This window comes from Canis lupus, chromosome 7, assembly GCF_003254725.2.
Source record: "Canis lupus dingo isolate Sandy chromosome 7, ASM325472v2, whole genome shotgun sequence".
Taxonomy (NCBI): Eukaryota; Metazoa; Chordata; class Mammalia; order Carnivora; family Canidae; genus Canis; species Canis lupus.
Genome location: NC_064249.1, coordinates 13,282,105 through 13,309,421, shown reverse-complemented (window position 1 = coordinate 13,309,421; position 27,317 = coordinate 13,282,105). Strand labels below are relative to the sequence as shown.

Genomic DNA, 27,317 nt, shown 5'->3' with positions numbered 1-27,317 from the left:
AAACCCATTTCCATTTCATAGAATTTACCCCTTTCTTCTACGTTTTCAAGTATACTAGCATAAAGATTATTCACAATATTCTCATATTTCCAATATTTGTGGCACTTGCAATTGCAATTTACTAGAGTAAAATAAATTCTGCCTTCTTCACACTTAATCATTCACCTTTTTAAAAATAATGAAGTAAACCTTCCAGTTATGTTAGGCTTTGGTTTATAGTCTGAACAGGGGTAGTATTTATTACCTTTCTGTTCTGTTCTTTGGTCCTCAAGTTCTTTCTTAGGAGTTTTAGGTTTTATTAATTCTTTGTCCCAAGCAGCCAAAGCTTGTTTTTCCATTTGACGGATTTCTGCTTCCTCTGCATCCAAACGTCGCTTCCACTCTAGCAGCTCCTCTGCATGTTGTCGTCGTTGCATTAGTTTTTGCTCTCGCTTTGTCAGAAACCTATGGTCACACCATGAAGAACAGTCAGAATGAATCTACAGGCAGAAATTACTCAGAGCTCTACCATTCATTGCCTTATCAACAAGCTGTGTAAAAACATGACATTCCTACTACTTCTTTGAAAAACTTTGAAATAACAGAAGCTGTGATGAGTCAACTCATTCAGAAAATGAAAATTTATGTTTTACTTGTAATCGTTTGTAAAGATTAGCAAAGAAAAAACAGTGGCAAATTCAGAAAAGAAAATCTTTAGAATAGCTGGACAATGATGACTGATTAATACTTACATATTCACTTCTCTTAGGTGATTCTTTTTCACATAACAGAAGATACAAGAAATTTATTCTGAAGGTTCAGACCAGAAAACACACAAACCCAAACCCAAAACAATAACGACCAAAACAACAACAAAAACAAAGTTCAAAGTCCCCAAACAAGCAAGCAAACATAAAAACATATCCATGTCCCTTTTTGACTTTTACTTTCAAATTCAGTCTGGTTTTATTTCAGGTATCACTATACCACTTTTTGGTTCCCATTGCCTAAGAGACACAATGTGAGGTGGTAATTATGGAGAGAAAACTGAGTACCACAGTCAGATGCCTTTTGCATATAAACATGACTATTTACTTATGGAAATGAATGCACCAAATGCCTCAAATTTCTCAATTTAACCCAATCTCTGAAATTAAATAGCCCAATGTATCTTAGCTCCGAAGGGTTAAGAGAAATTACAGCTTTAGGAAAAGTTATCTGAGTAGTTAAAAAGTTACTATTAAATTCTCCTTATATGTAGATGCCAAAGTTAAGTAAAGGGTGGGCTGCTCATTTATTGATGTTAGATCTGTATTGGTGACTAATCAACAAAAATGCATTCACACATCCAACAAACACTTAATGAAAAACACAAAAACTGTCATTCCACTTTGTAAACAATCAGCATATCAAATTAACGTGGAAACAAAAAGGTACAATCTATGGGACATTTGACAAGAAGCCTCCAGGCTGTTAAAAAAAAAAAAAAAAAAAAAGAAAGAAAGAAAAAAGCAAACCAAACAAAAAGAACAGAGCATGCTCTATCAAAGAGTGCACTGAAAAAGGTGCAAAGTTACCTGACCAACTGGTTGTAGATATACAGCTGGAATTTGGGATGAAGGTTGGGAAAACAGACACTGAGAGAGGCCCAGTGGTGAGACGTAAAGACAGAGAAGAAGTAGTGAACAGGAGAGCAGTGTCTACAAAATAAGGAGGAAGATTTTAAAACCAAGAGATCAAGAGGCAGCAAGAATGAGAAAGGGAAAGCAAAAGAGCTGAGTGGAGAACTTTTAATAAGCTTCCTGAATAACATTAAAAGCTACTCACTTAAAGCAAGCGTTATACTCTGTGTGACATATAAAACATGTACTATTATAGATCTTACCAATGATTTCTGAATAAACATGTCTTTCTCCTCAGATGTTGCTTAATCATCATCTATAGTTTCAGGTAAACTTATTTGTTTGTAAGTAAAGTTATGAGAACTACAGTATGGAGCTAAATAAGTTTTCCCATAAGCTTTTTTTTTTTTTTAATTTTTTTTTTTTTTCCCATAAGCTTTAACATAGAGAACAACAATTATGGCTGTGAACCTAGGACATTAGCAATTCTACATACATATATAATCCTGAGCAAATGATTTTTATATCTGCATCTTATCCTCTATTTTAAGCTTGAAATTAAATAAAAAGCACTGTGTTTGCCTTATTTAACCTAAGGCAATGTTAACATTGTGATCTGGCTTGAAAATAATAATTTAGAAAACAAATTTAGAGTAAAAATACCTTGTTCACCTCTACACAACATAAAATTTACTGCCCATAGGACCTACTGGAGGTATTTTGCTTTATATTTAACAAAGGCCCACTTTAACAAGATTGAAATACAATATCCATTCTATAAAATATTAGAATTTATAATTAAGAATAAACTAAGCTAGTTGCAATAAATATTCCTGGTTAAAAAAAAAATCATACTATGGATAGCTCATTCATAAGCTTAAAAATAAGAAAATTTCATATGTTACAGTTATAAAAGTAGGAAATTCTCCTTTTTATATAGTAAGTAGATCATTTATTTATTTAAATATAAAAATATATATATATTTAAGAGTATAAGTCAGTCTAGTAATAGTTTGAAAGGTTATTTCTCTTTGACAGAGCATGCTCCTGTTCACATGCACACCAACAATCATCTTTAGAGCAAGGCAACATTTTTTGCCTTGGAAGGGCAAGGAATAATGTATGTCACAGAAGTGAGAAAATCTAGGTATAAATCCAGCTATTCACTTGGATTTTAAAAAGTATGTACAATCTTGCCTATACATGTATTTTCAGATACACAAACTATTTCAATGTCTGTTTCCCCACAACTTAATATTTCACCTCCCCTTCATTTACTTATATGCACACATACATACATATACATTCATATCTGGATTGCCTTGATTTTCTGCACTGAAGTTCAAGGGAAAACAATTTTGCCAAATTTTAGTAAGACACTGCAATCTTCCTTGCCATTCTTTATGAATGTATAATAAACTTATTTTGATGCTAATTATCAAAATAGTACGCAAAAACAAATGTACTCGACAAAAGGTCCTAAAAATCTATTCATAATATTCAAATATCACCCACCCTCTTAAGCATATAACTGCTAAATGCATGCATGACCTAGTACAAAAAGTAAATATTGGAACATATAAAACAAACTGTAAAAAAATTACAATTTAAATTTGTCCAGTCTGATATACAGAATAATAATTTTCTCTACTAGAACAAGTACTGACCATTTATTTTTCATTTATAAGGATTAAGCATATTCAAAAGCCATAGGTTAGAAATGAACAACAAGATATAGCTAACAGAAAAAGGAAAGAAAGGTTTATTAGTGTGAGAAAAGTTTAAAGTTAAAACTTCTTCCCAGAAATATATGCTCCTTATTTATATATAATCTAGAAATAGTGTCCTTTAAAAGCTAAGCCAAATAAAGTTGAAATTAAAGAAGTAGTACTTCACTTTAGAGTTAATAATCCTTCAAGATGCTGCACAAATAAGAAGTAAAATTTGTGAAATATAGAGGCGAATGCCTACTAACAGAAAGTGCCTACCAACATGCTTTATGGTTGGTATCAAGACATCCTCCAGCAAGGCTTCTGAGGGTAACAGAACACTGGACTGAGTAGGATGAAACATAAAATAGATCTAATCTTGTAAAAAAATCATTGTGTTCTTATATAATGTTTTATCTTAAGAAATTCATGAGTAGTTAGTTCCTTTTAAAATTTATTTATGATAGAGAGACAGAGACAGAGAGAGAGCAGAGGGAGGAGGACAAGAAAACTTCACGCTGAGCACAGAGCTCGACACAGGGCTCGATTTCATCACCCTGAGATCATGACCTGAACCAAAACCAAGAGTCAGATGCTTAACTGACTGAGCCCCCCAGGAACCCCTAAGTCCCTTTTAAAGTCACACTTCATACTGTAAACTTGAACTGTGCAGCTATTCAAGCCTAGTAATCAGCCACTGAATACTCTTCCAATTTAAACAAATCCAATTTACGAGAGTCAATTTCTACTGCGATAACTTTAAGTCATCACTGTAGTTTTGTTTGAAAAAATTATGACGTTGAAAGCAGATATGCTAACTTGACTCAACTTGACGTCCAGAGAGCAGGGTCCTAGTTCTAGCTCTGCCACTATGTGGTATGTGTGATCTGGAACCAGTAACTTATTTCCATGGCTTCAATTTCTTCCTGTGAAACCAGGGGACTACATAAATGACTTCTCTAAGAGTCCTTCTAGTTCCAGCAGTTTATAATGCTTTCCTTCTCCATTTAAGTACCTCCTCACACTTTAAAAAAAATCTCAACACACTGCTAGACCATGTAACATAAATGAAAACATTTTTTTCCCACTGAGCTAATATAATTGTAAACTATGTTGCAACATATTATAAAACCATGCTATCATTTGAAAGAGCAAAATTATGATGTACATTTTTTTATTTTATGATGTACATTTTAAATGAAATTCTCAGTTGTATAATCCTTTGACTCTGAAAGATACTAAACAAAACAAACAAAAACCTAGTATTTTAAAATTCTTTCTGGACCAAAAACTAATTCTATATTGTGATAAGAAAAAATAAAACAGTGTTTTAAATTTTAAAATGAATAAAATTCTTCAAGTCCTTAAGCATTTTTAACGACATTCAAAAAGGAATATGAAGACATGGATACTACTACCATAAATGAAACTCTGGTCTTCGGGTACCTGGGTAGCTCAGTTGGTTGACTCTTGTTTTCGTCTCAAGTCATGATCTCAGGGTCATGAGATTGAGCCCCACATCCAGCTCCACGCTCAGCAGGGAGTCTGCTTGAGATTCTCTCCCTCTGCCCCTCCCCCTGCTCACACACGCCCATGCAAGCATGCACATTCTCTCTCTCTTTCTCAAAAATAAATCCTTTTTTTTAAATAAATCTTAAGAAAGAAAAAAGAAAATGCAGCCTTGTATTTTTAAGCAAAATTTATTCTATTATTTAAAATTGTCCAATAATTTGCATATATACTTAGACAAAATGTAGGTATATTATTCTTAACTTAGGAAGTAAAGAAAATAAAAACCATTATCAGGCTATCTGGATTTATTCAGTTACCTGAATAGATAGACTAGAACCTTGTCTAAGAAAATTATATTTCTAATTTAAGGCAGAAGTGTCTGGGTGGCTCAGTCAGTTAAGTGTCTGACTCTTGATCTCAGCTCAAGTCTTGAGCTAGAGGTATGAATTCAAACCCCATTTTGGGCTCCATGCTGGGGGTAGAGCCTACTTTAAAAAATATTGGCAAATTCTAATTTAAGTTAATGATATTTAATATATTTTTTAGACTTCTAATGAAAATATCTTTTTTAATGGAATAGCTAAAGTCTCCCCTGCAAATTCATAACTTTTTAAACTCAGCAGATTAATGAAGATTTTAATATTGACCAGACAATACCACAAATATTGTTAGGGCTATGTCATACAGTATCTGTTTAACTTTATGATTTAAAACCAAGTAAGTTAATTTGCTCTTTTAGCAGTTTCTAAGCTAACTGGGAATATTTTTAAATATTTAAATTTTAAGTAAAAAAGTATTTCAATATTTAAAATGAACATTTGAGGGGATCCCTGGGTAGCTCAGCGGTTTAGCGCCTGCCTTTGGCCCAGGGCGTGGTCCTGGAGTCCTGGGATCAAGTCCCACATCAGGCTCCCTGCAGGGAGCCTCTGTCTCCCTCTGCCTGTGTCTCTGCCTCTCTCTCTTTCATGAATAAATAAATAAAATCTTTAAAAAATAATAATAATAAAATGAACGTTTGAGAAGTTTTGTGACTTCATTTTTCCGTGCTAACATGGTTTGCAATGATCAAACCAAAATATAACTTGTCTGTAGGATTCTTTTTTGCTTTTTCTTATACTATAAAGTACTTACTAATTCAGAAGTATATTAAACTCAGAACACTCATCCACTGAAAATTGCCTTCATATATTCTTTTCAATAAAATTTTTTTCCTCCCCTGAACTTCCTTACAAGTCAATTTGTATCTATTTCTCTATAGGAATTGATACTTGCTCTTTTCCACCTAGACTATCTGTTCTTTAAGGGCACCATTTATGTTTGATTGACCTTTATATCTCTCAGAGCCTCACACATTCACACAATTCCCAATAATTTATTACTAAGAATAAGTATATATTTAATAAATAATATGAAAGAACAGCTGCTATTAAATGAAAAAAAAAATGCCGTGTCCTATTTTAAACTTGAAGATATATATCCTCATCCTTTTTATGTTTTATTTGCTCAGTAAAAAAATTTTCCTGAGATGAAATTGGCAAATTAACAGAAAAAGTCCACTGCATGGTGTTTTCTTCATGAACATGTTTCAGGATTCCAGGCAATGTACCTGTATTGTAAATAATGCCCCTCACAGTAATAAACAAAACTCAGATCTCATTTAGCAACAGTATCAAAAAGACAGAGGGCTATGCAGTCTGTGGCTTTTGCAAACATAGGTTTATTGTAACTAATCTTTTTCACAACTTAAATTTCTTTTGCTTTTCACTACACTGAGAAATAGAAAGTATGTATATAATGTCAGATCAATAAAAAGGTCAGGAAAAGCCACAGATTAGAAATATAAATTTTAACAAAAGCTTTGTTGTCTTAATGAAACATTAAAGAAGGAAATCCTTTACTGTAGCCAATAGTTTAACAGTTTAAGAAAAATATTTGTCACACAATCAGAATTCAGAAGGTTAACAATAAGCAATGACATATAATGAAAAAGTTCCCAAAAGTTAGCTAAACTTAGTGAGGGAGGATTGCTTTTTGACAGGTATTTTATATCAATAAAATAGTAATCTCTTGGAAGACTGCCTTTGTAAATCTACCAAACAAATATTAGTGTCTAGTACCAAAGTCTCAAATTATTTTGTTATTAAGTGTCTACTGTAGCAAATGACAATAAAATTAACTCACTCTATTTACTGACATTTACTTACTGACATTACAATATTGTTAAAGGAAATCTAATTGTAAAGTTCTGGTGACCTGAATGGTATTTAAAAACCAGTTTTCACATAATTTTGTTCTAGACATAAAAAAAAAAAAATCACATAATAATCTTCCTTTATAGTGCATTGCTAATTTTGAAAAATATTCCAAGTCATCCTCAAATTTCAGCATCATCATAAATATTAAAACTAATTCCTTTGCTACTGCTGTCCTTACATCCCTACCACAAAAACAATTGCATTGCTTCAAACAAATCAAGTCACTTCCTTCCAATAGGTCAAAAGATCTATTTCTTTGATAAATTTCTCAAATGGTTCCTGTAGTAGTTGATAAAGGAAGGCAGAACAATAATACAAAAATTCCATGTGTTTAATATTTTGGATTCTGAGAAAATAATTAATAAAACTTGGAACAAAATCAGTAAGTGTGACCTTCAATTTATTATTTAGAATTTTTAAAGCTTTGACCAAATCTGAAATAAGCACCACATAAACAGACTCATCTCATAGACTTAGGATTAGCCATTTCTTCTACAAGTGTGATTAAAATGATTAGAATACTATTTATAAAGATTAGCAATGAAGACCTTACTAATATAGATGAGCAAGGGATCAATGAAGAAATTACCCCTGGAGTTGTCTTTCCTCCAACATTTACCATTCAAGGATAATGGGGGCATGTATAAAATGTCAAGACAGTCAGAAATTCACAAGAGAGATTACTCTAAATTCAAACATCCATGAAGCAAAATAGTATGCCTATACAGACTATTGTGAAATATCAGGAAAGGAAGAAAGCATCTTAGTCTACATTTCAATGAAAAAGTCTTACTTTAGTCTATCACATGGAATCATCCAAAAAGGAATATTGACATGTTTATAAATATTTGGTTTAACCTCACTGTATTTTTAAAATTTGTGTTGATTTTTTAAAACTTATTTTCATAACCAATTCAGGTATTTTAAAGTTATGCAACGCAATTTAACTAAGCAAAGAAGAGCAAATGTATAACATCATTATCTACAGTAAGTAAGGTTTGATTTACAACTATTTGACTATTCAGAAACTAATTAAATCACAGGTTGATGTCCATAAATATAGACCATTATTAAATTTGGTAATGTGTGGTACACTGACAAAGGATATCAAGATACACCTTAAGTTCAATCTGTGGTTCAAACCATTAACAAAATAAAATAGCAGTCAATCAAATATTTTAACGAGTCTCTCATATTTAAAGGTAGAGGTTATAAAGTCAAGGACAGGGTCCACAAGCAGCTACTTTACAAGCCTATTTAATGAAATGTACACCCACAAGTATAATCGCTCACATAAATGTAACTTTATATAGTCAATGCTGACATACAATTGAGCTACATTTAAATAGAAGTAGCTTTTTTTAAAAAGAGCCTCTAAAAAAATAATACTTAGAAATGTTTTAGAAGAATGGTAGACTGCCAAATCACTCAGGAAAATTTCAGTTTTTCTGGTTTCAACTGAGCAATCCACACTTCCTCACAGGTTAAAATTTCTATTTGACATAAGCCTGAGAATTGTCAAAGAGCCACAGGATGAGATCTCAGGATATATCATTAATGCTTCCCTAAGTCAATAGACATCCTCAGATTTCAGAGAAGATATAAATTTCACACTTACTTTTAACTTTTAATAAAGAAAGATGGACACATTGTCATGGGTATATGTGCAATTACTATGTTGGTTTTTAAAATAAGAAACCTGACTGTATTAAAAACAAGAAAATTTGTTTTATAAGAAGATCTATAGTTAACTGACCTCTAGGTTTATTTAATAATTCTGCTAAAATGCTCCTGAATTTATAAAATATTATTTGCATCAATCTAATCTAATGAAATACATTAAAAATATTTGTTGCTATCATTTGCAATGTGAACAGGAGATATTTATAAAAATAAATTACTTTTCATCCATGCGGCTTCTCATTTTTTTTAGTTTCTGCATAATGCTGCTAGTTTCACTGCTGGAGATTGAAATAGGGGAAGGACTACGGGTCTCCAAGTCAGTTGGACCAGGACTGGTTGCCTTATTATCCTTTGTATCATCATCACTATGAGAGTCCTGCAAACAAAAGAGGGCAAAAGTTTTACAATTTTACTGGAATTTAAGATCTCAAGATGACCCTAAACATTCTTGTTTTAAAATTAAGTTTATCCTCAAAACTTTATTTATAAAAATAGCTGTAATTAAGATAATTACTTAAAAGACAAAATTGTATCACATTTAAAAGTGGCTACAGATTTTGTTACATTTGTCTTACATATGTTTATATATAATCACAAAGTATAATAATAAAAAACTTTAAAAATATTCTGCTACTGTCAGTCTAGTATTTGTCCTAATTTCTTTTAAATTGAACCACTCAAAAGGAATACAAACACTATATATAGATAGATATAAGAATGAAGAGAATACATAAACATTAATAATATTGAGCGATGGATCTTTTTTGCCAATTCTAGTGGGAAACACAGTATTTTCCCCAATTAAAAAGTTTACAATGAAAACATTTAGAACTGTTGGTTTAATTGATATTTCTCATGGCCAAAAAGTAATTTAAATGCTTAAATAAGTCTTTCCCACAGTCATTTATTCTCATAACTTTTCAGGATGATGAGTAGAAACAGTTGTGACCATTTTTATTTTGTGAACAATACACACAGCAGAGGTCTTCTCCTTCCTTTTCTGCTTCCTAAATGATTCAGTCCTGAAGCCATTAGATGGAACAGAGCAAGGTAGGGTCCATGCAAAGGTAGAGATAGACAAGAAGACAAAGACTGGGATGTCCCAACTGGAGTGAGATGAAGAAGGCATCTAACACGGGTATTAACTCAAGCAGGGATGTCCACGGGGGAATAGCTTGACTTGGGAGTCAGAATCCAGGGGTGGTGAGGATACCCACATGGGGAAAGGGGTAGCAGTGGTTATGGGAGAGATGGGTTACATAGAAGAATGGTCAAATCACTAATCTATATTAAGGAAAATGTTAATCAGTTGTCTGTCAGAAAAGGAAGATTCAAACAAGAAAAAACTAGAATGGAATATTATGGTGCAGGATTGGAACTGGAAGAATCAGTATGAACTCATAATACATACATACCATATGTATATGTACATATAGAAATAAACATACACGTAAAATGTATTTTTTACTACTTCTACATAAACTTATATATTCTCTAGATTGGTTGCTTTTAGGAGGACCAAAACCTGAATAGTAATGAGCTTGCCTAGCACCAGATCTTGGTTTCTGAGTAACTTTCCTCCTTGGAGAAACAGCCGTTTCCAAGTCTGGGGCAGGGAAGGTACAAGATGACCCTAGGACATCTTGTTGCAGAGAACATGGAAGTGCTCAAAGATTGATGCAGACATGTCAAAAGGGAACAGAAATTTGAAAAGACTTTTAATGGTCTGACTTGGGACAAAGCAAACATCAAAACAAATGATAGTAACAGATTTAATCTGTAAGTTCACACTAGTATAAATAAAAGAATAAATTTAATGAAGAACAGACATTTATGTAGTCTCAAAATAATTCATGCAAAGTACTTATTATTCACAAAGGGGCAGAAAGTAACTTCACAGTGAAGTTTGATAGCCACCACCTTAATCAAGTGATCAAGTCAACATCTTCAGCTGGGATAAATCAAAATCAGGCCCCACCTGATTAAATGCAGTGAGAACATCACATCACTTCCATGATATTCCAACCAAAGATACATAACGTGAATCTAATTATGAGGAAATATCAGATGAATCCAAGTTGAGAAACACTCTACCAAATAACTGGCATGCAATCTCCCAAAGTGTCAAGGTCATGAGAGTCAAGTAACTTTTCCAGACTGAAGGGACTAGAGACATGAGAACTAAATGCAATATGTGATTCTGAACTTACCTTTTGATATAAAGCACATTATTTTGACAATTAGAGAACTGTCATACTCCCAACTCAGGAAGACAGAGTCCTTTTTATCATGTTTGAAATTTTCTATAAATTTGAGATCGTTTCAAAATATAAACTGAATTTTAAAAATCAAAGGCAGAAAATGCCAAGATTTATTTCATTACAGAGCTATCCAGTGTGGGTTCTCCAACACTACACTGACACTTTACAGAATCTCAGAATAGATCCAAATTTTGCTTTTGTCTGAATACCTTCTTTGACTTTTTTATGGTTATATTAACACTGGATAACTAAAATAAGTATCAAGAGCAAAAATAGTCCAATTTGAGGAACATATCTGGATTGATAAGCAAGAACAAGGTTCTCTGTCCCAAGTGAGTTTATATATGGAAAACATTTTCAACTATTATTTGAACCATGTATCTCCTTTTGAAACTTGACTATTCCATGAGGAAAAAAAATTAAAAATCTCACTATACATAAAGTCACAAACGTAGAACTTTCTTCTAGTTCATCTATCAACTATCACAGTCCATCCTATGAGAAAGTGAGGCAGGATTAGATATTAGGAAGCAACATGAGGCAGAAAACAAACAGTAATTTCGTGTAACTTACCAATTTATTCTCCCCTGCTGACTTTAACTTCTCCTGTAACTTTATGGTGGTCTGTCGTATCCTTTCTATCTCCTCCTGCTGCTTTAGAATTAGCTGTCTTTCCTTCCGAGCTGCCTTATTGGCTTCTTGAAGACGTTTAATTTCTGCCTAAGGTTTAAAGAGAAGAGTGATGGGAGATTTAGAGGCTACAAGTCCAAAGGAGTATTTTAAGAAAGCCCAATCATCACATATATCAAGAAAAAAAACATAGAGTTGTCAAGATAAAAATAGTAATATTGAAAATTTTTAAAGTAGTGAAGGAAAAGAGTCATATAAACCCATCATGCTAAAATAATGTAACATGAACCCTTAATTTAAACAACTATAATTACAATAGACTGAGAAGTTCCTATCCTCCTTTTAAACTTACATCCTTCATATTTTTCCATACTGCTACTTGGTCTTTACTCTTATTTGTTTAATAGATGCATAACAAGTAAAGTAGTTAATATAACTAACAATTATTCTACTGCTAAATTCTTAGGCCCCTTGTAATTTTTTACCAACCCAAATAATGCTTTGATGCCTATAACTGTCTCAAACTATGGGTTTGTTCTTTAGGAGAGATTCCAAAATGTAGGACAAACAAGTCAAAGAGGCCAAATCATATTATGGCCCTTAAAATCATTTAAAGATTGCTTTCAAAAAAGAATAGTCTCCGCTTAAAATGCCACAAGACTACATTGCACCAAACTCTCTCCACACAGGGTATTTTTAAGTTTTTTTGTTACTAATGAAGTGGGCAAAAGATAATACACTTCACTGTTAATAACCGTTAAAATTTAAGACTGTCCTTTTCCCCCCTATAAATTTGTTTTAACCTGTTTCTGTCAATAATGTAAGCATAATAAAGACAGTAATAATCTGCAACTTATAACTTCTTTTAATCATGTTTGATTTTTGGAAACTATCTGAAAATGCAGAAAAGTGAAACAAAACATTTAATTTCTAAAATCTCATACTAACAATTGTTAATATTCTGTCATATTTTATCCTAGTTCTTATTTTGTGAAGAAATAAAACACTACAGATAAAATCAGTATGCAATTCCAAGTCATTAGAGGTAATCACTACCATGGTGTATATATATATCCTTTTTGCGCATTCTTTTAAAATTCTTCTACAGATATTTGTACTTATCTACAAAAAACATATTTGTATGTTTTAAAATATTTTATAAAGAATATCACACATACATATTTTCAATCTTGCTTTACTAGACATTGCTTTTGATACTTCTCTGCATTGACTTAACCCCTACATACTATGTAACACTGGAGGCATATAATATTTCATGTGATCCATTACCCCTACCTTTGGATAAAGTTGTTCACTACTATAAACAATGCTACAATAAACAGCCTTATACTTTTTGTCTTTGGCAGAAGTATGAATTTCTCTGGAACAGTAGTTCTTTAAGTGTGGTCCCTGGCCCGTATAGGATTCCCAAGGTTCTTTCAGAGGACTCTCAGGGTCAAACTATCTTCATAATACTAAGACATTATTTGCCCTTGTTCATTCTTACTCTCTCATAAGTATCATATGGCACTGTATGCATTTTAAAGAAAATAACTATATCCTCCAAAACAAAAAAAAATAATCAGTATTTAGATTTTTACAAATCTCTTTCTGTCTGGCTTAATTTTTTGAAACATCATGTATTGGACATTTGGACAATGTCAGTTCACTGAGTTATGCAGATCTTCCAAATGTTTACACATTTCATTTTACAGTATTTTAAAAATCGCATTCTTTCACATCACCACAGATCTCAAAAGAAAAGTTCTGGTGGAGGGGATCCCTGGGTGGCGCAGCGGTTTGGCGCCTGCCTTTGGCCCAGGGTGCGATCCTGGAGACCCGGGATCGAATCCCACGTCGGGCTCCCGGTGCATGGAGCCTGCTTCTCCCTCTGCCTATGTCTCTGCCCACCCCCCCTCTCTCTCTGTGACTATCATAAAAATTAAAAAAAAAAAAAAAGTTCTGGTGGACAGAAATTTTCCAAAATTCTGATTTGAAAGGCCAAATTTCATCATTGGCAACAAATACTTTTACAGCTATTTTCTATGAAGTGACAGGCACACTTCATTCATTTTTGAGAAAATGACGGTCACATATCTAAATCTGTATAAACATAGTTGGTCTCTAATTTGTTCAAGGAAAAATGGTATTCCATTTAAAAAAAAAAAAGGCTAGTTCAGCTTGCAACTCAAACACTTGCACAAATGCCTTTCCTTGAGTTAATCACTGTCCTCTGGTTATCTGGCAAAAGTGCTTACTTGTGGGTTTCCTATTTTTTTCATGCAGAATATGAAGATGAAAGTACTCAAAGGTCAACACTCAGCAAAACTGATAATTGTCACTACTTAATCAAGATATTCTTCAGAGAAATTAATTTTGGTTTTTTGTTTTTGTTTTTCTTTTTTAGCTGTATGTGGCACTGAAAAATATGATGACTGCTAATACAGTTTGGTGCCACTACCCTGATTTGTGCTAAGGCATCAGCAGTTTTACTCACCATTGTTTTTGCACCACTTAGTACAAATGTCAAACCATGAAAAGGGCAAATTCATATCCCACTATTAGAAAAAAAGTTTAGACCTCCCTGACCCATGAAAGGGTATCAGGGACCTCCGAGCTCCACACAGCACATTTTGAAAAACTGCTATTAGCTTAGGCCTGAGCTTCTAACCAATTAATGTATAAATTTACCCAATCTAAGACCAGAAGGGTAAAGAAACTGTTTCAAGGGGATTCTGGGGGAAGACGTTTGCTTTTGTTTTCACAGAGTAAGCCGTAACATTGTACAAGCAAATGGTTCACTTTAAAAGGGTTAATAGTATAAGTGAATTACACTTTCAAATGGTTATTTTATGTTAGGTGAATTTTATCTCAAAAAAAAAAAAGAAGACGACGACAACATAGGAAAATATGCTCTTCTTTTGGATACAGGTGTGCAAGGATATGTAGCCCAATTGGTTATAGCTATCTATCCCCACCACCAGTCAAAATAATTCTTTTCCTTTTTTTAAATTTTTTTTTATTTATTCATGATAGAGACAGAGAGAGAGAGGCAGAGACACAGGCAGAGGGAGAAGCAGGCTCCATGCCAGGAGCCTGACGCGGGACTCGATCCCAGGACCCCAGGATCGCGCCTTGGGCCAAAGGCAGTCGCCAAACCACTGAGCCACCCAGGGATCCCCTCAAAATAATTCTTATGATACAACTGCAATAAATATAACCTTCCACACTGGTGCTTTTATTTCTGTAGGGCAGCTTTCCAGGGGTAGACAGAGTGTTTTTTGCACATTTACTTAAACATTCTGAAGTACTACAGGAACGACTGAGTGGTTTAGTCAGTTGTGTGGCCCACTCTTGATTTTGGCTCAGGTCATGGGATCAAGCCCCATGTCAGGCTCCATACTCAGTCGGGAGTCTCCCTAAAGATTCTCTTTCCCTCTCCCTATGACCCTCCCCCCCCAGATTGCATACTCCTTCTCTCTCTCTCAAATAAATAATCGTTTAAAAAATTTACAAGAATGGGATGCCTGGGTGGCTCAATGATGAGCATCTGCCTTCGGCTCAGGGCGTGATCCTGGGATCCGGGATCAAGTCCCACATCTGCTCCTTGTGCGGAGCCTGCTTCTCCCTCTGCCTGTGTCTCTGCTTCTCTTTGTGTCTCTCATGAATAAATAAATTAAAAATCTTAAAAAAATTTTTTACAAGAATGGTACCATACTATATATATATTTTTTGCATCCTGCTTCTCCATAAAAACCAATATTATGATTTTTTATAAAGATCTACTGCTATAACTGTTCAATATGGTAGTCAGTTACATGTAGCTATTTAAATTAAAAGTAAATAAAATTAAAATTTCAGTTTCTCAGTTGCACTAGCCACATTTTAAAGAGTCAAAAACTATATGTGACTAGTAGCTACTGTATTAGCACAAACACAGAATGTTAATATCATTCCAGAAATCTCTATTAAATAGTGCTGACATGTAATGTATTCATTTCTGCAGCATTGTACTTTCTTCCAGGAAGATGCTTTGCTTCATCTATTCTCTTAATTAAAGAATTAAGCTGTTTCCAATTCCCCTGTACATGTGTGAACACTTCACTAGTATATATACCAAGACAAAGAACTGCTAAGTCACAGATTAAATGTGTTGTCAACATAACTAGATAAAGTCAAACTGCTCTCAAAGGGGTTATACATGTCACCACTCTCACAGGTACATAGATCTCAAGTTGACAAAACCTAAGAGGCTTCCAACTCAGTGCCTCCCTCAAAGCATTTGATTCTTAAGCAGTACAGACAGAAGGCTAAGGAGCTACACAAAAGAAACCTCTCAACAGCACAGTAGAAATCGCCAGTCTCTTGTGCTGGTAAAAAAGGTGTACCTGGCTTTCAACTGAAATTCCTAGGTTACAACCTAGGGTCAATGCAAAGCAGAAGTAGTCTGAGGCCTACCAACTCTGCCATCTAACACTAACCGAGCTCAGTCCTTGAACGAATTAAAGTGAATAGCGAAGCACTTTAACTGAATAGCAGAGGGAAAAATAAGTCCTCTCTGGGAGGAGATAACATCATCTGGAGCCTTTGCAGTTATTTACCCAGTGTCCAGCATTTAATGAAAAATTACTATAAGAGAGTCTCAATGATAGAGAACAAACAAACTGATGGTTGATGGAGGGAGGTGGGTGGGGGTGGGCTAGATGAGTGAGGAGTATGAAGAAGGGCACTTGTTGTGATGAGCACTGGATATTTTAAGTGATGAATCACTGTACTACCGAAACCAATATGGCACTATACATTACTAACCAGAATGTAAATAAAAATTTGAAGAAAAAACTACTACACACACAAAGAATCGCATAATAGAAAATATAAAGAAAAAAACAGTAGCAGACACACACATGTCCAACTATCTAGTTAACAGACAAGAAATCTAAAATGACAATGAATAAGGTGTTCAAAAAAAATGGGAAAAAATGGAAAAATTGATGGAAAGGTAAACAAAGAAAATCTATTTAAAAAAAAAAAAGATGGGATGCCTGGGTGGCTCAGTCATTTAACAGTCCAACTCTTGGTTTCAGCTCAGGTCATGAGCTCAGGTAATCAAGGTCAAGCTCCACATTGGGCTCCATGCTCAGTGCAGTCTGCTTGAGATTCTCTCTCTTTCCCTTTGCCCCTTCCCCTACTCTCATTCTCTCTCTAAAAATACATGAAATCTGTAATTTTTAAAAAATCTATAGAGAAAAGAAAATAGATATTATAGAACTAAAAAATAATCACATTATGAACTCATTGAATGACAGGACACATGACAGTGAAGAATATGTAACTAATGAATTTGAAGACAGATCAGTAGAAACTTTCCAAATTGAAGCACAGTGGTTTGTTTTCATTGTTTCTAAAGAGTGAGATAAAAACAAAACAGAGCAGAAGGCAGATGTGCTAAATGGCCAGAAGGTCTAACATATTTCTATTTAGAGTCTCTGAAGAAAAGGAGAAAGAGTGGGACAGAAGCAACACATGAAGAGATAGTTTTCGGAAACCGAAATCTAACAAACAACGGATTCAAGCTTAGCAAATCCTGAGCAATATGAATAGAAAAGAAACCATACCTAAGCACATCTTAGTAAAACTACTGAAAAAAATCTAAGACAAATTTTTTTAAATCTTAAAAGCAGCCTTCAAAAAAACATTAAGACAATTGCCCTCTCCATAAAAACAGTAGAAACTAGTAGACATGGAAAATATCTTTTAAAATGCTGAAATATAAATCTCTGCCCAGTAAAAATATCTTTCAAAAATGAAGGTGAAAAAAATGAAGATGAAGCAAGTAAATTTTCAAAATAATAAAAACTGAATGGGCTATCAGCAATCATGCAGTAAAATATTAGATTGATCAAAATCCAAATGTTTGTGCCTCAAAGCACACTATTAAGAAAGTGAAAACAGGGTACCTGGGTGGCTCAGTCGATTAAGTGTTTCCCTTCAGCTCAGGTCATGATTTCAGGGTCCTGGAATCAAGCCCCACATTGGGCTCCCTGTTCAACGGGGAACCTGCTTCTCCCTCTGTCCCTACCCCTACTTGTGCTTTCTCTCTCTCTGTCTCAAATAAATAAAATCTTAAAAAAAAAAAAAAAAAAAGGTGAAAAGATGGGATGCCTGGATGGTGATGCTTGGTTAAGCATCAGAGTCCCGATTTGGGCTCAGGTTCATAATCTCAGGGTTATGAAATCAAGCCCCATAACAAGCTCCACACTGGGCACGGAGGCTGTATAAATTTTTCTCCATCACTACCCCCAATCCCTGCTTACTCTCTCTCTTTAAATAAATATATAAAGTGAAAACACAACCCCACAGAATGAGAAAATATTGGTAAATCTAGCTTTTATTCTACTTTATAAACAGAAAGCTACTATAACATTCTAAAAAGTTATTTACTTATTTTAACTAAAAGATAATTTTAGGTGATTCTGAAAACCAATTTTTCTGGATTAAAAAGACATAATTTCTTTTTTTAAAAAATTCCAAAGTTTTTTTTTTAAAGATGTATTTATTTATTTTATTTGAGAGAGAAAGAGAGAATGCGCGAGGGGGTGGAGGGGCAGGGGAAGGGTGAGACAATCTCAAGCAGACACCACACTGTGCAAAGAGCCTGGGGGGAGGGGCAAGATGGCGGAAGAGTAAGGTCCCCAAATCACCTGTCCCCACCAAATTACCTAGAAAACCTTCAAATTATCCTGAAAATCTATGAATTCGGCCTGAGATTTAGAGAGAACACCTGGAATGCTACAGTGAGAAGAGTTCGCGCTTCTATCAAGGTAGGAAGACGGGGGGGGGGGGGGGGGGGGGGAAAGAAAGACACAAAAGGCATCCAAGGGGGAGGGGCCCCGCGAGGAGCTGGGCTAAGGCCTGGGCGAGTGTCCCCGGGACAGGAAAGCTCCGTCCCGGAGAAGCAGGAGCTGCACCGACCTTCCCTGGCGGAAAGGGGCTCGCAGGGAGTTGGAGCAGGACCCAGGAGGGCGGGGATGCCCTCGGGCTCCCTGGGACACTAACAGACACCTGTGCCCCGGGAGAGTGCGCCATACCCCGCGGCCGAGCTCCCTAAAAGACTGCAGCTCGCAGGGCGGGACCGGAGCAGCTTGGAGGGGCTCGGGCAGAGGAAGAGGCTCCGCGGTGGGGGCTGCGCGGCTCTGGGAGCAGCTCGGAGGGGCTTGAGCGGCGGCTCCGCAGAGGGGGCTGCGTGGCCGGGAGCGCGAATCCAACAGCGCAGGCCCTGGGAGCACAGGGCGCCGGGACACAGCCCAGGATCCGGCCTCCCCCCGGGACAGGCAGAGGCCGGGAGGGCCCAGGACAGCAAGGACGCTCCTGCCCCGAGCTGAGCAGATCAGCGGCCCCGCCCCGGAGCCTCCAGGCCCTGCAGACAGAGAGCTCCGGAGCTACTGTGGGAGCTGAATCCAGGGCTCCAAGGGCTGGCTCCGCCACTGCGGTGGTTCCTCCAGGGGCCTCACGGGGTAAACAACCCCCACTGAGCCCTGCACCAGGCAGGGGCAGAGCAGCTCCCCAAAGTGCTAACACCTGAAAATCAGCACAACAGGCCCCTCCCCCAGAAGACCACCTAGACGGACGAGTTCCAGGGGAAGTCAAGGGACTTAAAGTATACAGAAGCAGAAGATACTCCCCCGTGGGTTTTTTGTTTTTTGTTTGTTTGTTTTTTGTTTTGCTTTTTGATTTGTTTGCTTCCCCACCCTTTTTTTCCCTTTCTTTCTTTTTCTTTCTCTTTTTCTTCTTTTTTTCTTCCTTTTTTTTCTCTTTTTCTTTTCTTTCCTTCTTTCTCTCCTCTCTTTTTCTCCTTTTCCCAATACAACTTGCTTTTTGGCCACTCTGCACTGAGCAAAATGACTAGAAGGAAAACCTCACCTCAAAAGAAAGAATCAGAAACAGTCCTCTCTCCCAGTTACAAAATCTGTGCAAAGAGCCTGATGCAGGGCTCAATCTCACGATCCTGAGATCATGACCTGAGCCAAAACCTAGAGTCAGAAGCTTAATCGACTGAGCCACCCAGGCAGCCCCAAAATTCCAAATTTTTAAAGTTCATACAGTAAGTGATGTTTTCTTAGGGCAAATTTAAGAAAGAAAAAAAAAAAAAAAAACCTAGTTGAGTAATAATCCAATCTATAACCTAACTGATTAAATTCACACAGATTACCCAACATAATAGCTAGTACCTAGCAACAGGACAATAAGGGAAACAAAAACTAGAATCCACTGAATACTTACCAGGCACTGTGAAATACATTTTATACATGTTACCTCATTTTAATCATCACAACCACCATATGAAGCATAATCTTAGTATAATCTTACTCTTATAGATGAAATTAAGTCTCAGAGAGTTACTTAAACTTGACCATTATTACACAGCTGCAAGTGGCAAAGCTGGAATTCAGATAATAGCAGCTGTGCCAAGATTATATGTATTAATTAACTCATTCTTCTCAACAACCCTACAAAGTCTGTTACCATTATCCTCAGTTTAGAGATAAGGAAACAGGCACAGAGAAATTAGGTAACTTGTCCAGGATTATAAAACTAATAACTGGTAGATTTGGAATTTTAACCCAGGAAATCTGACTCTGAAACTTGAATTCTTAACCACTATACCATGTTACTTCTCCAGGACTCAAATTCCAGGTGTTTCTGAGCTCAATAAGCCAAAATATTAGTCAATTTGTAACAAGTGTGTCTTGAAAGTCTATTTGGGAAAATAGTGACTAAAAAATTAATTCAAATGGACTCTTTTCACAAATATCTTAATTTTTAAAATATGCTTTTCAAATACTATTTTATTTAACAAATGAAGGGAGGTTTGACTCTATATTGTATTAAGTTAGCAGTGACACAAAATTAGAAATATAGAAGACTACCAAGCAATTTCTGTAGTTATAACTATCAGCAAAAACAGTAGTAAATATCAACTAAATCTCATTTAAGCTGATAGCAAGTAAAAGAGATCAAGTAAAATAATATATTCTACCATCTAACTTGCCTTAGGAGAAATTCTCTTAAAGAGTGATTTTTCTTAACATACCTTCTCTTGCTGCAACCTTAAAAGTAAACCACGCTGTTTTTTCCGAAGAGGGGGCATTTTATCATCTTCTCCTTTGTCTCGTAGATGTCTGCAAAGATTGCACATTGAGACAAAGAGATTAAATTTCTATGATAATGACAAGGATTCTCAACCACTAAAAAGTCTCTAAAAACAATTTAATTATTTTCAAACGTGGAAAACATGCAGCAATGTCTACCCCACCAAATATTTTATTGCACATATACTATATACAACCCCTAGACTGTGTCCTTTAAAGATAAAATTGCTTAGAGAGAGTTCCAACACAGTAAAGGAATTAAGTATTAAATAACAACATGAGAGTCAGTTAGGTGATAAAAGAGAAATGGGAAAAAAAATGTTACGAGTTGATAACAGGATTCAAAGAAGACTGCCATATTTCTAGTCAAGAAACTGAATTGATCAAAACAAATTAAATTAGGAAACAAAAGTATCTTTAAAAACAAAGCATTTCCTTTCAGTGAAAGAAGAAACTGGAAAGAGAAAACTACATTCACTGAAACATTTTACTTTTTCTGATGCTCTAGCCAGGCTAATTCAGCCTTTGTTTTCTCCTTCAAGGCCTTCTCACGAAGACGCAGAAGTGATGACTGGTGAGCTGCCCTCATTTCCTCTTCTTTCATATACTGTCGAACCATCTCCATAGTAAATTTAGAAAAACTATCTTGTCCTCCAGAGAATGGCATACTCAGCTCCTAAAATGGAGATTTTATTTCAAGTTTATTATTATCTAAGCCTTTGGAACTTAATTAACATTGTTAAGGCATGCACTTATAAAAATAAGCTATATATATAAAAAGACTGCTGACCATATCACAGAACACTCTTCAAAAAAGGCAGATGAGAGAGAGTAACATTCATTCCACTAATTTATTCAGCTAACGAAATTGTAACAAATGACTGCATATTTATTTAGCTAACTAACAAATGACTGCATAATCCAGGTACTTTCCCAGCAGTATAAAGCAGGGTAAGAACAGTCCCTGTTGTCCAAAAGGCTAACAATTTAGCAAGAATGATATAAACTTTTAAAATAGAATAAAGTGTTATAAGAGTGAAGCAAATGAAACACTAGAGACATTACACTAGCTCTAATCCTCAATGGCCCTCTGAATCATTCCAAGGAGTAAGTCTGTGTTCTTTTCTGTAAGGAAAGCAAAGCCACACTCTACAGCAAAAATATAATATAAAATTACTATCTTAGGAAAATCATTCTAGTAGATGATATCTGAGTTAAAGCACAAAACATATGGCCATATCTTTGAGAAAGAGAACACATCCACAACTATTTATGAAGTAATCTCCACAGGTAAATTGAAGCACACCTTGGTAGAAGAAAGTGTTGTCTTTTCTGGAGAGGTTTCATCGTCAGAGTCATCATGATGGCCTCTTTTCTTTTCCATGTTAAATCTGCGATGACTCTCAGAAGGTAATAAAGATCGAAATGATTTTTCTTCTATTTCATCTTCTGTCATAGATTCATCAAATTTCAGGGAATATTCTGTTGCAACAGAAGTGGAATCTAAAAGAATTTGGAACAAGTAGATTTTTTCATTATAACAGTTTTCAGTAGGTATTCAATTAGTAGCCCTTGCTGCCTCTTTATGGGACAATCTAACATACACTCATAGAATTGATTGCTAACAGTTAATAGGCATAGAATAATAAAAATTCACTTAATTATCTAAAAATACTAGTACAGGAAATATGGCAAAAGTGTAATATATATAAAGAGCTCTTACAAACCATTAGAAAACTAATACTCCTATAGAAAAATGAGAAACAGTCTTGATCAAATGCTTCATGAAGAAAATATAAATGGCCAAAATAAAGTTCAAAAAAAGTTTAACATTACTAGCAAAGAAATGCAAATTAAAATTTTTTTAAGAACTCATCATTTCCATGGTAATTAAAACACGATGGCTCTTTTAGGTTGGTTCTTGTGTGCCTCTGACATGCACTCCTCTCTCCCAATTCTTTTATTTTATTTTATTTTATTTTTCCAATTCTTTTATTTAGCCAACCTTACGTTCTAGTACTACAAGATGCTCTAGGTTCATTTTGTATATTCCCTGCCCAGTCTTAGAATCAGTCATTTCTCCAAAGAGCTCTAACTGCTTTCATTGGAGAATATTTAGAAACTACAATTATGGGCACCATAGGGTTCACTCTAGTCTTCCTTTCTTGTGTATCTAACACAAGAGAAACCTGAGAAACCTGGCTCCTACCATCGAACATCCATTTACTTACTTGTTCAACCCCAACACATATGTAAGCACCATTTACCTGTAATCCTGTGAAAAGCTCATTTACCAATTAGAATACAGTGTTTATATACTGTTCTTTTTATATTTAGGCTTACAATTTCCACTCAAAAATGCTATCTTCCAAATTTACTTAGGTCAGCAACTTTTCCTTCCACTCTCTTTAAATGTGGTTATGCCACACACTGGTAATAAAGATAGATTCATCTGTCACAGACTGTATTCCATTCTAGGATCCCCCAACATCCTGGTTGATGTGTGTGTGCATTTAGTTTGCACATGTTTACTCTTTGTGATGTACAGCTCTAGGGTTCTGATAAATGCACAGCACCAGCATCAGTACACAAAGAATCATACAGGACATCTCTTACATAACAGTTGTTTCACAGTAAAAGTTTTCCTTTGTGTCCACTTTGTAGTAAACCACTTTCTCTTCTACCTAACACCTGGAACCACTAACCTGTTTTCCTTCCCTAAAGTTTTGACTATTCCAGAATATCATATAAACAGAACCATACAATATGTTGCCTTTTGGGGCAACTTGCTGCCCCAAAGAACTTCTTTCACTTAGTAAAATTCATTTAAAATTCATCCATTACGTTGCATGAATCAATAATAGCTTGTTCCTTTTAATCACTGAAGAGTATTCCAATGTACAGATTTACCAGTTGGCTTATCCATTCTCTTAATAAGATAAATGTCTTATGGGTGGCTTCCGGTTTTTAGCAAAATGAAAAATGGTTCTATGAACAGTAGTGTATAGGCTTTTATGAGGACCTTAGTCTTCAATTCGTTTGGCCAGGCATGTGACTGCTGGATCATTTTAAGATACTGTGAAAATGTCTTACAAAATAGCTATACCATTTTGCATTCTCATCAGCAATGAATTCAAAGTCCTGCTGCTCTGCATCCTTCCTGCCACCACACTGCTGCCAGATTTTTGGATTTTAGCCATTCTAATAGGCATATTGTAGCACCTCATTGCGATTTCAATTTTCATTTCCCTAATAACACATGATATTAAACACCTTTCCTAAGTCTATTTGCCATTTGTATAGTTTCTTCAATGAAGTATCTGGTCAGATCTTATGCACATTTTTAAATAGTGTTGTTGGTTTTCTTGCTGTTGAGTTTTAAGAGTCCTTTATATAATTCTGGATATAAATCTTTTATCCAATATGTGATTTACAATATTTTAACAGTCTGTGGGTTATTTTTTCAATTCTCTTAACAGTATCTTTCACAGAGAGGTTTTTGATTGTACTTCTAGTGTTGGATCTAAGAAGTCACTGCTAAACAAAATGTGACCTGAATTTTCTCCTCTTTTCTTCTACATACAAATTTTTAAAATGGTGTTGTTTCTTTGGATCTTGGTCGTCCTATGAATTTCAGTCACCTTCATCTCTCTGGACTCCTAACTCCCCTTCCTCAACTTGGGAAGACTGCTGGGCTCCATGCTGTACAGCCTGGAGACTACCTTCAGGCAGTAAACTGGAACAGTCATAGTGCTCACCTCATCTGCTTTTCATCTCATGAATCAATAGCATTCACTGCCTGATGTTCAATGTCTTGAAAATGGTTATTTCATATTATTTTGTCTGATATTTGTTTGGCGGGGATGACAAATCTGGTCCTGTTCTTCCATTGTGACCAGAAGTAGAAGTTCAAGTAATTTAATTTTATATTGCTTAAAGAAGTTAAATATATCAAAAAGTCATGGCTCATGATATTTCAGATTAGTCACTAGAAAATTAGAAATTTGCAGTTATTGGAGCCAGGTACCATGGCAAACACTTGAGAACATCATTAAACAAGTCACAGATGGTTACTATCTATTCCTTCTGAGACCTACACTTTCAATAAATAAATTTGCCTTCACTATTTTTTTTTAAGATTTTATTTATTAATTCATGAGAGACACAGAGAATGAGAGACACAGACACAGGCAGAGGGAGAAGCAGGCTCCATGCAGGGAGCCCAACATGGGACTTGATCCCGGATCTCCAGGATCACGCCCTGGGCTGAAGGCAGAGCTAAACTGCTGAGCCACCCAGGCTAACCAATGCCTTCACTATTTTAATTACAAGTACTATTATTAAGGTAAGATTTTGTAGAGATTAAATTCATCCTGTAGGAGAAACTTAACGGATAATTTCTTTGTTTTCCTATGTCCTTTTATTTCTCTCTTTACATAGAAGTTGTCTTTATGAAGTCTGATCCTAGAATGAATTTCATTAGTTTTTAATCCAGCAATCCATAAAACATTTTTGAAAACAATCTGAAAAACATTCATCGATCAGTATAAAAATATGAGCATGCCTTTCAATATTTATTACTATTGTATTAGTTTGCTTGGGCTAGCATTAACCACAACCTATTGACTTAAACAATCCCCTCAATTTTGAGGGGATATAATTAAGTCCACAACATTTCACCCTTTAGCTCCCCAAAATTAATTCCTTCTTGCAGGCAAAACACATTCACCTCATCCTAATAGTCCCAAAAGTTTTAACCCATTCCAGCACCAACTATGAGTTGAAAGTCTCATCTTAGTATCATCTAAATCAGGGATCAGTGAGACTTGAGGTATGATTCATCCTGAGGCAAAATTCCTTTTTTAGTTGCAATCGTGTGAAACAAGACCAGTTATGTGCTTCCAAAACATAATGGTGTGGGAAAAGCATAAAACAAAAAATCCCATTTTAAAAGGAATAAATCAAAAAGAAGGGGTGATGGGTGTCAAGCTAGTCCAAGACTAGCAGGGCAAATTCCATTAGGTCTTAAGGCTCAAGAATGATCCTCTGGCAGGGTGGTCTGCCCTCAGGCCCAATGGGGTGACCTTGCTTTCTCAGTTTTGTGTGTCAGCAGCATCCCCTCAGCCACTGGCAGTGCTTTGCTCCTGAGGCTGTAAGCAAAATCAACGTGAACAAATGAAACCAAGGAGGTGGCCATATGCTCTGAAACCAATGAGAGGACAGCCCTGTCCCCTGGGCCACTATGCCTGGGCCTATGGTGGCAGTGGCTGCCCTGCTGATCTCTGAATCACCCTCAGGGCCATTTTTCCCTTTATTTGAAGGATAAGGCATATTTGCAGCTTAGCTCTACTGTCTCATCTGGTGAAATCCCACAAGTCTGAAAGCCTTCCCATATTTCATCCCATCTCTATGCTCTTTTATCCAAACTGGCAGTGTCTCTGCTAGCATAATCCCATCTCTATTCCTGGCTTCAGCTGAGATGGCTGCTTAGATTCACGGATAATCTCTTTATGGAGTGAGTGTCCAGTCATATCTTTGGTGTTCTGTTCAGAACATACTTTCTCATTTTTCACAACAAGGATAGCCTGAGGATTTTTCAAATCTTTAAGTTCTCTTTCCTATTTAACAATTTCTTTATCTCTCTTCTCACATTTTACTAAAAGTAATAAGGAGAGAAACCAAGGCCATGCCTTCAACACTTTGCTCAGAAATTCCCTTGGCTAACTATTCATGTTCACTACTTTTAACTTCTACTTTCCACAAAACACTAGAACATAGTTCAGCCAAATTCTTTGTCAATTTATAAAAAGGACTGCCATTCTTCCAGTTTCCAAAAATATATTCCTAGTTTCTATCTTCATGAGACTTCATCAGAATCATTTTTAACCATATTTTAATCATCAATATTCCTGCCAACAGTCTCTAGTCTCTGCAAGGCAATGTGGATTTTCTCTAGCATGTACCACAATACTCTTCTAGTCTCTATTCATTACCCAGTTCTAAAGCCACTTCCACATATTTGGCATCTGTTATAGCAAGACCCGACTTCTAGGTAACAGGATCTATATTCATTAGTTAGACTGTATTAATTAATTACTTCTGGGTAACAAGATCCATATTAATTGTTAATTCTTCATTAACTACAGACTGCTACATCCATGAATTACATTCATTATAAATTTACAAAAACATTTAAAAAATGAGAAAAATCTAAATTTAAACATCTTCTTATACTCTAAAGACTATCTTGCCCATCCTGCTCTGAAAACTATGGTTCCAGGCCATTGATCAAATACACTGCTTAAGAGCCAGTCATTTAAAAAAAATTCTTAAAAGTGTCATTTGTTGCCAAACTCTGTTTTCTTCATTATGTTATTTACTACCCATAATTTGATAGAGATACAGCTTTTGTTTATGATCTAGGAAGAGGTAACTAACGAATTTTAATCGAATTACTACATCAGATGTTATCATTATTTTTAAGAAACTGTATCCTTATTATATTGTTTATAATTTA

The 27,317-nt window shown here is 35.3% G+C and overlaps 1 protein-coding gene across 6 annotated transcripts in view; it reads right to left on the bottom strand.

Moving 5' to 3' along the window:
• CEP350 (centrosomal protein 350) overlaps positions 1-27,317 on the bottom strand; it is a 153,819-nt gene that overhangs the window by 42,668 nt on the left and 83,834 nt on the right. For 5 of the 6 annotated variants that reach the window (XM_025429941.3, XM_049112109.1, XM_025429943.3 and 2 more), the window contains exons 23-29: positions 22,107-22,303; positions 21,292-21,476; positions 20,743-20,830; positions 11,595-11,741; positions 8,979-9,136; positions 1,557-1,679; positions 245-444 (exon numbers count right to left, since the gene is read on the bottom strand). In XM_025429941.3, coding sequence (XP_025285726.1) covers positions 245-444; positions 1,557-1,679; positions 8,979-9,136; positions 11,595-11,741; positions 20,743-20,830; positions 21,292-21,476; positions 22,107-22,303 — 1,098 coding nt within the window. The remainder of the gene's footprint in view (positions 1-244; positions 445-1,556; positions 1,680-8,978; positions 9,137-11,594; positions 11,742-20,742; positions 20,831-21,291; positions 21,477-22,106; positions 22,304-27,317) is intronic. The other variant, XM_025429944.3, reaches the window with a different exon arrangement.